Here is a 12,969-nt window from a genome sequence, read left to right as displayed (position 1 = left end):
AGTTGTGAGGCTATCTGGCTTCGCAAGATGTTGTTTGGCTTATTTGGTCAGCCGTTAAGACCTTCAGTGATTTACTGTGATAATCAGAGTTGCATTAAACTCACGGAGAATCCAGTATTTCATGACAGGTCAAAGCATATCGGGATCAGATATCATTTCATCAGAGACTATGTTCAGAAGGGAGCTGTGAAGCTTGAGTATATTTCCACTGATGAGCAGGTTGCAGATATCCTTACCAAAGCCTTACCACGGGGCAAGCATGTCTACTTCAGAGACAAGATGGGTGTGGTGAGGAACACCTTCCTCGGTAAGAGGGAGTGTTGAAATTTGGTACCGGAGGACAGGTGGTTCCCTTAGGCTTTGATCTTTGGCCTAGGGAAAAGTGTCCAAAAGAATTTAATTTTTCTCCTAAAGTGACTTTATAATTTTATAAAGTTAAATCTAATTTAAAAGTGACTTTAAGTGATAAAGTTATTAAGTCTAATTTTAAAGTGACTTTTATAAAGTCAATGAAAAATTAGAAAGGAAAAGTGACTTTGGAAATAAATGACTAAGTGGGTCTTTATTAAAGTGGGGTGAATTAAAAAATAGAAAGTGAGATTTAAATGAGCATTTAATCTCAACCATTGATCTAAATCTATTTCAGCCATTGGATTTAGAGATCACCCAAAAGTCACTTGGATCACCCAAAAGTCACTTGGAGTTATATTAAAGGAGGAAAAGGTCATTCATTCTTTCATGAGCAGATTGGGAGAAGGAGAGCAAGAGAGATTTCTGGGCAGGAAGGAGAAGGAGACAGCAGCTTGGCACACATTCCAAGGCAGCAGTTGAGCAGATTTGTACAGCGGATTCAGCACATAGTGAAAGGCAGATTTTTGCACAAACATCGAGGAGCAGTTTGCTGATTTTTCTGCACACAAAACGGAGGTCGTACAGCATTTATTGCTGTCCTGTTTGCTGTAATTTCCAGATTGCTGTGAGGCACGGGAAAGGAGATAAGTTGTAAATTTGCTTGCTGATTTTTTGCTGAATAATTCTCACTGTAAAAAGGCAATTTTCAGAAATAAAGAAGAGCTCTCAAACTGGTTTTCCCCAAGAGTTGTAGGGGGTTTTTCCAGGGTCAAGTTGACCAAAAATATCAGTGTTTTAATGTGTTTTAATGGCTGTTTTTAATTGCTGATTTTTATTTCTGCAATTTCCAGCATTCTGAAAAATTTCCAGAATTTGTGTTTTCAGCCATATTTATTTTTTTCAGTCTGTTAAATGTATGGTTATGGGAATGGGCATTTAACTACATGGGAGAAATAAGGTGAAACTGAAAACCGGGGTGGGAAAACATAAATTTTTACAACATTTTTTGGCGTCGTTGCCGGGGAAAGAGTTTTTTCTGTCCTTGGTTTATTCGACATTCATATTCTCATTTCTCATCATTCTTTCTCATCTCGCATTTGAGCTGGCAGATTCAAAATTTTTTGGCATCATTTGGATCTCTTTCATCACCTTATCTTTCGTCATATCAGCAGCTTCTCTTCGATTTGTTTCTTGTTTGGATGGCGACTCCATTTTCTTATTTTTCCCAGACAAGAAGCCTTCTTCATATCTGCTTATTGGTTGATTTTTTGGATCCTAGAATTAGATTCATTATTCAAGTGGCGACTCCACTTCTTTCATCTCTTAATTCTCTTGAGCAGAAATCTCTTTCTGTGCGACAACAGGGCCAATACACATACCTCTGCAAGTTGGCCATTATCTTCCCTACACCAAAGTGTCTAGCAACCTTGTAGGTGTGAGCCTCTCTAATCAGTTGCAATCTCTCACCTTTAGGAACACATAGCTTATCCAGCTTGTATAGTAACACATCCTGGAGATGGTAGTCAACAGTGTTGCTGCCATCTTGCACGACTCTAGCTCTGAAATTGTTGAAACACCTCCTTGAAGTCCTAATCCTCTGAATATGCCTCTTTGTATCAGAGTTCCCAAAGTTGTGATCTTTGATGTGGGTGGCCTTGAAAGCATATTGGCCAACTTGTTTGTGTTGCCCTTCTTGTACATGATCACTAAATGAAATTGTTGTAGAAACCCCATCCACTTGTAATGCCTGGTTTGTTGTAGCTTACACTACGCCTGCTAGTACTGTAATGGTTGGTGATCTTTGTGGATTACTGTCTCCTTTAACATTAGATATTGCTTCCACTTTTTCGCAACTTGCACCAAGGCATAGGGCCCTTTGTCATAGGTAGGGTAGTTAAGAACTACCTTGTTAAATACTTCTAAGTGGTAACATACAAACCTTCCTCCCTACATCAATAACACTCCCATAGCATACTCACTCGCATTTGTCTCCACTTCGAAAAGTTGTTGCAAGTTCAGTAATGCCATTGCTAGTGCTTCACTAATCTTCCTGTTTAACTCCTCAAAGGCCCTATATTGGCCCTTTCCCCACTAGAAACTCTGGAGACTTGTTGTTATGGCGTGAAGTGGCATTGTTACCTTGAAAACGAGGCTATAAATTTCCTCAGGTAGTCTATCACTTCATCGAGGTCGAGATCTTCACTTAGACTCTTGGAGTTCCTTTTACTTTAATAGGTCTAATATGCATCGATACTCTCAGGGATGACTGATTATATAAAAGGGATTAGAACACAAGCTACAATTGGCTTTCGCTTGCTTCACATCCCTTGCCATTCTTTTGAATTTTGATATTCTACTTATACTTTCACTTTTCCCATAGCTACATCAACCTCGGGTCCCTTGGATTCCTATATGAAAGCGTGAAGTTGGATAAAGGACACTTGGGTTGCAATAGTGGTCATGCAATAGGAGTGGACCCAATGGAGTAAATGGCTTAGGAGGAGAGATGGAGTCCGTGTGTAATGCCTTGGTTGCAACAATGTTCATGTAGTGAATCTTGACACAATGGAGTACATGGTTTAGGAGTGATGGAGTTCATGTGCACTTACAATGGAGGTGTGTAGACAAAACTTTTGTAGCTACATCATCTTGTAGTCCTTATTGTGTACAACATCGCCTTGGAGCTTTACATGTATACATTTGGAATCGAGCACTTCACTTGTGTTAGCCTACATCTCTGCATTTACAATGCTTGTAAGGGCATTGGCACACAATGTCTCATTGCCCTCCCTTATGAGTACTTTCATAATCATTATCATCATACTCTTCTCTTTTTCATTTTCTTCTTGGAGTAATAGGGCTCATTAGGAAACCCTAGGAGAAGTTAGATAGGGGAGAAGGATGTCTTTGTTGAGGATATCTCTTCTAACTATGGTTTTCTCTTATGAAGACAAAGACATTGGAGATGATCATATATTCATCATACCTCATTATCCTTATCATTCTTGTGTTAGAGATGTGATCAAGTGGAGTGCACTGGTCATCTTCTCTCTTAGATCTCCATTTGTACTTGGTCTCTCTCTTCGTACATCTTCATTTTTGCTCGCTCTCTCACACACACACAGGTATTTTGATATTCTTGGAGCACCTTGATGTCTAGAGTTCGGGTTCCATCCCTTGGAGAATCGAGATTAGGGTTTCGAGATGAAACCCATGATGGTGTTTGGTGAAGCAAGAGACATCTTGTCTTGGAGAACTTGCTTGAGTGATTCATACGGGCTCAAATTCCTTAGTTGAGCTACAATTTCTATTGTTTTCCCTAGATAGGGTTTTACAAAGCTAGTGGATTATCCTAGCATTGTGTTAAAGAGATGATATGTACTCTAACTTCATGTTATGCATATTAATGAAGCTTTCAGCAATCCAATACTTGTGTAAATTGCAGATTGCATTCATCAATTTATGTTCTTCATGGTTTAAAATTTACAGCTATATATGTCTTGCGGATTTGACATAAGTAAATGACAATTACGTTAAGTGATTTAACATTGGAATTGAAAAAATAAGGGTTGTTTCACTGATGTATTTAGTACTTACTGTCATAAGTAAGAGTTTTCAGATCTAGTTTACGCATGATAAGTTTGCCCCAGAGGATTGAAATTTATTAAAACACTTACTGTCGAGTAGATTGTCTGGGCAGTGCGACAACGCTCAAACCTGATCCCCGATCTCTCCGTCTAAGCCGTCTCCCGAGGCTAAGGGGCTAGACCCTATGGGATGAAGGAAGACCAATTGTGGACCAGTTGGGTTGGGAAACACAACAAGGCAGTACCAGTACTTGATTGATTTTAGGAATTAATGTACCAGTGCCTTATGGAGCTAATGATTAAATGATTATTTATTAAATGTTGGAGAAATATGAACCTTGTAAAACAATCATTTATCATCGAATATTCCAAGCGATGCAAGATGTTCAATAAATGCACAACGCTTTAATTATGCTCCGACAATTAAATTTCCAAAAAAATCAAATACTTTGAGCATCCACGAAATTTAAATGCTAACCAGGTTCAAATAGTTAATCTCCAGATATAAACATTTAGGCTCATTTAACCACAACAGAAAAAGACTTTAAAAGGAATTTTCAAAATTTTTAATTCTTTTTTTAAAGTAAAAAATAAAACAAAACTAAAATCATTTATATCCAATGTTAAAACTAAAACTAAAATCTAAACATCTAAAATCAAAACCTAGCCAAAATCAAAATCTAAGATTTAATTCTAAAAACTAAATAAAAGAAAACTAAAGAAAGAAATTCTTTATGCCTTTTTTTTATTTTTTTATTTTTATGATTTTTGATTTATTTATAAAAAAATAAAACTAAACTAAACGTAACATATTTTTTAATTTTTACGATTTTTTATTTATTTATAAAAAATAAAATAAAACTAAAACTAAACGTAACATATCTGAAGACTATAAAATAAAAATCAAAACGTAATCTAACTATCCTAACTATACATAAAATCTAAATAAAAATCAGATAAAATCTAAACTCATCCCCAAACTAAGCCATCGTACATGTAAATGAAAACCAAAATAGGCTTAGTCGTATAGAAAATAATTAATCGATTTTTTGTTTTGTTGTTTGCAGGTTTGCTCAACGGCAAGGAAGGACAGCTCGAGCGAAGGCTAGGGTAAGAAATGCGGGTTTGGCAGCTCGAAACAGCACGCAGAGGACAGAGAAGACTGCGGATGGAAGAGCTGGAAGGTTTCTAGCAGGGCTATGGTGATGAAATGGCTACACAGGTTGACTGTAGTGGACAGGCAGCTCGATGAATTTGCAGCAATGATGGTTGGAAAGGAGATTGCTAGCAGCGTGGGAGAGATATGGTGCAAGACAGCAGCACGCAGGTGGGCAATAGTGACTGCGTGGATCTGAAGATGGCGTGAGGCAGACAAGATGGTGCTCATGCGTGGACCTCGCAACATAAATACGCAGATGTGATGAGTTTTGCAGGTGTGCGTGTGCAGATCCGCGGAAGGAGAAGGGAAGAGCAGGGAGGAGAAAATTGGATGAGCAAAGGGAGAGGAAATACGCATGTTGAGGAAAAATATAGGGAGAATGGCAGCTCAATGGTGGACAGAGGCTGCGTATGGAGCAAGGAAAATGTGTCTGAGGGTTTTGGTTGATCAGTGAGGGTGTTGCACGGAGGTGAAACAGCAATCACCCAACCTGCCTTTAAAAAATTTTAAGAAAAAAATTCTATGAAATGGAACCCTAGGATGCCACGGCGTAAAAAAAAAATTCGAAAATTTCTGTCAAAATGAAATCCCAGGCAGCAAACAAATAGCCTGGAAGAAACCCTCGAATTTCTTTAGAAAACCTGAAAATCCTTTTGAAGAATATCCCTGTAAAAATGACGTTGAGGCCAAATCTTACCCTCCAGGGCCTAGATCTGGCTTCAAACAAAAATTTCCTCTTCAGTCCTACAACCTGCAAAAACCGAACACCCAGAAGTAAAATGTGCAAGGAAGAAGCCTAAAACCCTAACAAAAAACCAGCTAAATAATTACAAATTAAAGGCTCTAAATAGCCAGATTTGACATTATGCCATAGAAATATTTTCAGAATTTTAAACTTAATGTGAAGTACTTCAGAAAATCCTTCAAGCATTCATAAAAAAAAAATTCAAATGATAAGCCCGGGATCAAAATTGGCTAGGCTCTTTCAGAAAATGCAATCTGGGAGTTGGCTGGTTCAGCCAATAACTTCCCCTAACGCCCGGTAACTCAAAATTAAAGATATCCTGCACAACTTAAATCAACAATTAACATAGAGGGAGAAAACAACAGTGAAATTCAAATCAAATGGAGATATATGCCATTATATTTCAGAAATTAAACTATCATTCAAACCCCAGAGATCAGACAAGATACCTGTGCCTAAATCAATCTTCATCAAGCTATTATCAATGGCTGAAAATAAAATTATGCAAAATAATAAAACATCTTACAGCGTTTCCAGAAGAGTAACATCAGCAAGATTTCAACCCCAAAGTCTTTCTTTATTGCACAAAAAATGACTACAAGAGAGTTTTCTTTAGCACACAACTCTCAAATCATCTGATCTCAAATGATCCCTGACACCCTATTTAAAGGAAAATTTCCCAACGGCTAGTTCGAGTGATCCATGTCAAAATGATCTCGACCGTCGATGAGATCAAAATCCCTTTTAATCTCATCCGTCGAATTTTTAAATATTAAAAAATTAAAATCTTGCATTTATTTTCTCAAAACTTTGACTTACTATTATTTTATTATTTTATTTTATTTTTAATTTTTTTATTTACTTTTTAATTCATTTTTTTTAATTTTTTATTTTTTATTTATTTTTTTTAGTTATTTTTTAATTTTATTTTTTTATTATTTATATATTTTTATTTTTTATTACTTTTTATTTTTTTATTTTTGGATCCTCGAACTTAGCCTTTGGAAAAATCACCTAGGACCTAGGACCCAGGACTTATGAGGGGATAAAACATTTTCTAACCCTCAAGACATTTTACATCATGACTTTTACACTTTTACATCTCAAGGGGGAAAACCCATTTGACATAGACCCTCATAGACCACCCAGTTCTGCGACAAATATAATCTAGCAGATCAAGCAATTTGAAATAACCTAATCAAATAGTTAGAATTATTTCCAAATTACTTTTACATAGACCGAAGCACACTAGGATTCCCCTAAGATTCCAATGACAATTCATTCCGGCTTTGGGATTAGGCTGAAGGAAAACTCTGCCGATCATGGATCGGTGAGACAAAAAACCTTCCGGAACATAGATTATCACTAGAAAATTAGGTTTTCCTAGGCAATTTACATACATGACTCAGATCTACTAAGATTATTTACAATTTACACATGCAAACTGGGTTTACAACATAACAAGATCGAGCTGATGATGACAGTTGAATGGCACAGACACGTTGATCAAGCGCTATCCCTTTTGTGAAAAAGGGGGTGTACTGCTATGGGTAGTTGACACGTAGTGGTCAACAACACTTTAATATCTTTGCGCCTTGGATTGCCTAAAAGTTTGGGTGGTTAAGGATTGAAATATTGTCCAGGTCCATCGTTGTTTTATATTGTATTTCATAACAGCACTAAGGTTAAATATTCAAAGAGAAGATCTGGTAAACCCCTAGGATAGGGGGAAGTTTATGAATTCTGAATTTCAAGGAATTTCCACACAGCCACCATAAAAATATAAATTTAATAAACCACTTTAATTTTTGCTTTACTAAAGCTTATTTTGGTGTAAAGTGAGAAGGAGTGTTGTTGTGGTGACAATGATACCCCAATAGATTACCTTTAGGGTTGCATCATCCATTGGGATTTTGTGGATCAAATGCAACTTAGATAGGTGACATGTATAAATTCACATTGAATGGCCACATGCATGGACAGATGTGTCTTTTACCCTTTCAATACCGATATTATTACTATTATATGTTTGTTACATGCTTGCATTGTGAACAATTTTAAAAGTTGTACCTAAAGACGTGGCCTACAAAGCTTTGATTACAACATAGCACTAAAGCAGGACAGTGTGTGATGCACCTGCCGACGAGATACTTTATTAGCACGGCCTTCCTTGCTCAAATCAATATCAACAATGTTCTCTAGTGTTTCCCTTCCAATTGACACCTGCATAATTACCAAAAAGTCATGTGAGTGATACAAAAATGAAGAAGCAAACGACATATATAATCATTAACTCAATATTTCATTTCAAGGAATAAAACAAGATCAGAAGGTAACAGTATTATCCATGAATGATAATTTAGAAGAAATTAATATGCAAAATCATCATAGCAAACGAATTAGATGTAGAAAAGACACATGCAGCACATCTCAACATACAGAAAACTAATACAATTCATGCTCCATCCAGCACTTGCTGCAGTACCTGAAAAATGAATTTAGTCCCAAACTCCTTTACAAAACTCATGAGTCAAAACCAGATACTTGTGAGTTTGACTTTGCTTAGAGCCAAACAAGTCAAAATTACTTGGGGCTGAATCATACTTGCATTAACTATTTTTGACTCCATAAAACCAATTTTGACTCACAAGTCAAATTTTGAATAGCAAGCAATTGTGAACCAAAGCTAGTTTCACTAGATTCAAATTCAATCAACCCAAATATGGCTCTTCAACCTACCTATAAATACCCAGAAATCATGTCATATTGCTCATTTCCACCTTCATTTCTTTGCTCTTTTCCTTTCCTTCAAAAACTGTATACCTGCCAGGTTTTTCCCAAACAAAATCTCAACTCTTATACCTTGCTGAGTCTTTCTCCAAACCTAGTCTAGTAACATTCATCCCAGATATATTGCAGAAAAACTGATACTCTGCAGATGCATAACATGGTGGTAAAAGAATTGATAGTCTTCATAAACATGTGCATCTCAGCTCCAATCCCTAGCACAACATGCACATCAACAGTTTAAGAAGATTTTGAGAATCCTGTTTCAGTAAGATTGGAAGATGTGGTTATTGGACTCTGGCACTGAGTTAATCTAGTATATAGATTTGTAATGCCCCTACCTGATTCTATTATCTTACATTATGTTAATAACCTACCAGCAGAATGATTTTTCTCTGTGCTTGACTCTGATAAGTATTATAATTTATTAGTATACATACGATGTATGCATATGCTAGCTGCATACCCACACCTCACACTACTACACTAATATCCTGTAGCCTATTATGCCAGATAATTAATTAATGGTTAGCTTGATTAGTGAATAAGCTATGATTAACCAAAAGCTTGATTAATGTTCAAGGTTATGCTTAGCCTTAACCTTGCTTATAGTTAAGCCTGAAAGTTGATTGATGCTTACTTAGCCCTTAATCCTGATTTATTATGAATAAATTATATTTAAATTTTAAACATGATTATTTAATATTTAATTGATTGCATTCTTGTGAATCCATAGGGTTGACTGACATGATTCAATATTAATATTTTACTATTTTAATATTTTATTATTTATTCCTTCTCAAGCCTAAAAATGTTTTTCCCTCAAATTAATTCGAGGATAAATGAAAAGTGGGAGGGGCTCGAGGAGAAGCATGGGGAGGAGTTAATGACATAAACAAAGTGGGTGAAATTTATTTTGGGTGGCTGGCATTCATTTGAAGGGGAGGCATAAGTGAGGGGGAAGTGGGGAGGTCAAGGGGAGGATGATTTTGGTTTTGGGTCAAGCATGAAGAAGTGGGAGAGGGAGAGCCGAGAGAAGGGAAGAAACTGGGAGAGGAAGAACTTGGACTTGACGGTTGAGTTTGTAGTTGGATCAATTTCAGACACAGTATGATTGTGGTCGGTATTGGGCTTAGAGGGATAGGGAACCTATGGAGGTTCCCTGGGCTAGGAAATCGGATAGACTACCTAGTTGGCACGGTGGCATATTCAATCGTATGATCCTAGCATGAGCACTGCAACCAAGCCACCATAATCAAGTATTCCTCCTGTCATTGTTTAAATTATGTAAATTGTTGTAAAATAATCTTGTTACATATTTTTATATGCCATTGAATATATATATATATATATAGTGTTGAAATATGCTATTTTATTATGTGGAAAGAATGGTTTGTGGACCCCGACATGCATCTTCACAAGATTTCAAAATATAAAAGTCTAAATGAAAATGACAATATGTTGGATTCCCTTAAAACCCAACAACTCATTCGCAATTTTCTAAGTCTAAACTCAGAAACACAAACAATTGTTGCACTGGAAACATAAATTGCAAATACACTGAGTTTTCTAACTCAGCATGCACAGCAAAAAATAAATAAACCAAAACACATTCAATCACATAGAACACAAGATATACCTAGGAAACCCCATCCCTAGGGAAAATCTGCAAACTGTGTCTATTTTTATCACCGCAGCAAATAATAAGTTTTCAAGAGATTTATATTGCAGGGGAATGCTTCCCTTCTACAGCAAACTGATCCAAATCAAATGCAAGAGAACCCCCGCACAAGGCTTGCATAGATCTGCTCTTATGTGCACAAATGCGAACTGTATGACCACACAGGTCAATTTCTCCTTGCGCATTGCAACTTGCAGTATGACCGCACTAGCTCTAAGTTGGGCTAAGGCTATTTGGCCTCTTCCTTCCTACTTCTCAATCCCTGATCTACTCGTTGACTTCAGAAAACCCTTCTCTTGCTGAGCCAATCACACACTCTTTATGCTCATCTAACTAGCCACTCGCTCTATCTCCTCTTATAATTTTGCTCTATCAAATCATAAGTTAACTTAGGAAATTTTAATTTTTCCTAAGTCCATCATTAGGAAATAGTTAAATAAGTTAATATTCTACTAAAGTGGTTGTCTTGTGGGTTCGTCTGCTAGCCTTAGCACCTAAGCAAGCAGAACGCTTACTTCTCTACTCTAATCAACACTCCCCCTTAGAGAGGAAGTTGTTTTGCACTACACCCAACTTCTCTCTGAGGTAAATAAATCTGCTCCCTAGTAAGGCCTTGGTCAAAATGTTTGTTGTCTGCACCTCTGTTGGTACGTACTAGAGAGAAACTATGCCTCTTTGAATAATATCCCTAATGTGGTGATAATGTATGTCAATGTGCCTTAAACAATCATGAAACACTGAATTCTCAGTAAGCTTAATGCAGCTCTGATTGTCACAGTGGATCGCGTTGGGACCCAACTCTATACAAAACAAGCATACGAGAAGCTTCCTCAACCAAATAGCTTTGTACCCTCCCAAACTAGCAACCATCTACCTAGCCTTACTTGAACTTAAAGCAATTGACCTTTGCCCAATCTACATTCGTGAAGCCCTCAAGCCTCATCTCATCAATTTTGTCCTAAGTTACCAGGATTCGGATACGGATTCGGATCCGGATCCGGATTCAGATTCGGATCCGGATCCGGATTCAGATCCGGATCCGTCATATTTTTGAAAATCCATGATCCGGATACGGCAAGGAAACGGCAAGTGCTATATATATAGTTACAATACTTATGGCTATTAACATAATCTCTCTTGATACAATTTAATGACCTTGACATGCAACTACATCTTTATGTGTAGACAAAACCTAGCTACATAAACTAATCCATTGGAGTTACATAAGGGGCAAAATTATGTTCTTATCAAATGCTTAAAGTCTTTGGTTGTTAGCTTAATTCCTTATGTTTTGAGGAAAAAAAGATTTTAGCCAATCAACATTTTTTATATAAAAATACAACTTAAATAAAAAAAATTAAATATGTATAATTTGTGTTGTATGTATCTAAACATTTTAATAATATATCTATATATATATTTTTTTTTTAATATACATAATAGAGATATAATAACATATATATAATAACATATATAATCTTTTTAAGTATTTAATTTAATAATTTCTTTACTGAACCCGACAGAAAATAAAGCATAAAATAAATTAACATATTTATATTTATACACTTTTTAATAACTATATACATAATCTTTTAAATTAAAAAATTCTTTAATGAACCCGACAGGGAAAATCAGGGATTAAGTAAATTAATATTTTAAATATTTAAATGTATATAAATTTTTATTTATATTTGGATATATAAATTAATATATTTATATTTACACACTTTTTTAATAACTATATTATTGAACCCGACAGAAAATCAACGATAAAGTAAATTAATATTTTAAATATTTAAACGTATATAAATTTTTATTTTTATTTGAATATATAAATTATATGGTATAATTATATAATATAAATAATATACATATAAAAATAATGCATACGATTATATAATCTAATTAATATATATCATATAGACACACTTTAATAACTATATACATAACCGTTTAAATTAAAAAAGAAAGGAAAAAATAGCGAACCGGACAGAAAGCCAATGTATCAACAATTACACGGTTTGGTGGTGACATTCGGGTCTTTAGTGAACCCGACGGGAAAGAAAGTGTGGGATGGTGAAATTCGGCTTTCCTATACACGCTGCTCACCATGTGACGACACTTTGAAAAATTACTATTGAATTTGAATTTTGAATTAAACGCATCCACGATTCGCTGTCCAGCTGTGAATGAGCACAGGCATTGAAATTCAGCTAATACGAAACTGCAGGGAAACCTTGTAATTTTTATATTTAAAAACCGAAAAAGAACAAGATGCACATATGAATCTCGGGATTCGTTTTATAGTGGGACACATTTCTTTCCATCAGCGCATGAAACATTTATCAAACAGATTTTGGGCGGATCCAGTCGAATCCGAATCCGGTTCCGGATCTGATCCGGGGATCCTTCCCCCAAGATCAACAGGTCAAAGGATCCGGTAACATAGATTTTGTCTATACCACAATTTGTACTCTATTGTTCCCCTGAGATATCTCAACACATGCTTAGCAGCAACCCAATACGTTCTGGTAGGCTCAACCATAAACTAAGTCAAAGAGTTAACTGCAAAACATATATCAAGTTGTGTTTCTAGCAAATACACCAGTGACCCAAAAAACTGTCAGTAAAGTGAAGCATCTACTCGCTTTGATCTAGA

At 35.9% G+C, this 12,969-nt stretch overlaps 1 protein-coding gene across 8 annotated transcripts in view; it reads right to left on the bottom strand.

The window, feature by feature from the left end:
- Positions 1-12,969, bottom strand: part of LOC149214292 (uncharacterized) — a 264,915-nt gene that overhangs the window by 98,966 nt on the left and 152,980 nt on the right. For all 8 annotated transcript variants that reach the window (XM_089392260.1, XM_089392259.1, XM_089392264.1 and 5 more), the window contains one exon: positions 7,979-8,065. In XM_089392260.1, coding sequence (XP_089248386.1) covers positions 7,979-8,065 — 87 coding nt within the window. The remainder of the gene's footprint in view (positions 1-7,978; positions 8,066-12,969) is intronic.

The sequence above is a fragment of the Pinus tabuliformis genome, chromosome 1_1, assembly GCF_031772625.1.
Source record: "Pinus tabuliformis cultivar Carrire ecotype Pingquan chromosome 1_1, CPIR1, whole genome shotgun sequence".
In the NCBI taxonomy this organism is placed as follows: Eukaryota; Viridiplantae; Streptophyta; class Pinopsida; order Pinales; family Pinaceae; genus Pinus; species Pinus tabuliformis.
The sequence above is the reverse complement of the archived record's forward strand: the minus strand, read 5'-3'. Positions and strand labels throughout refer to the sequence as shown.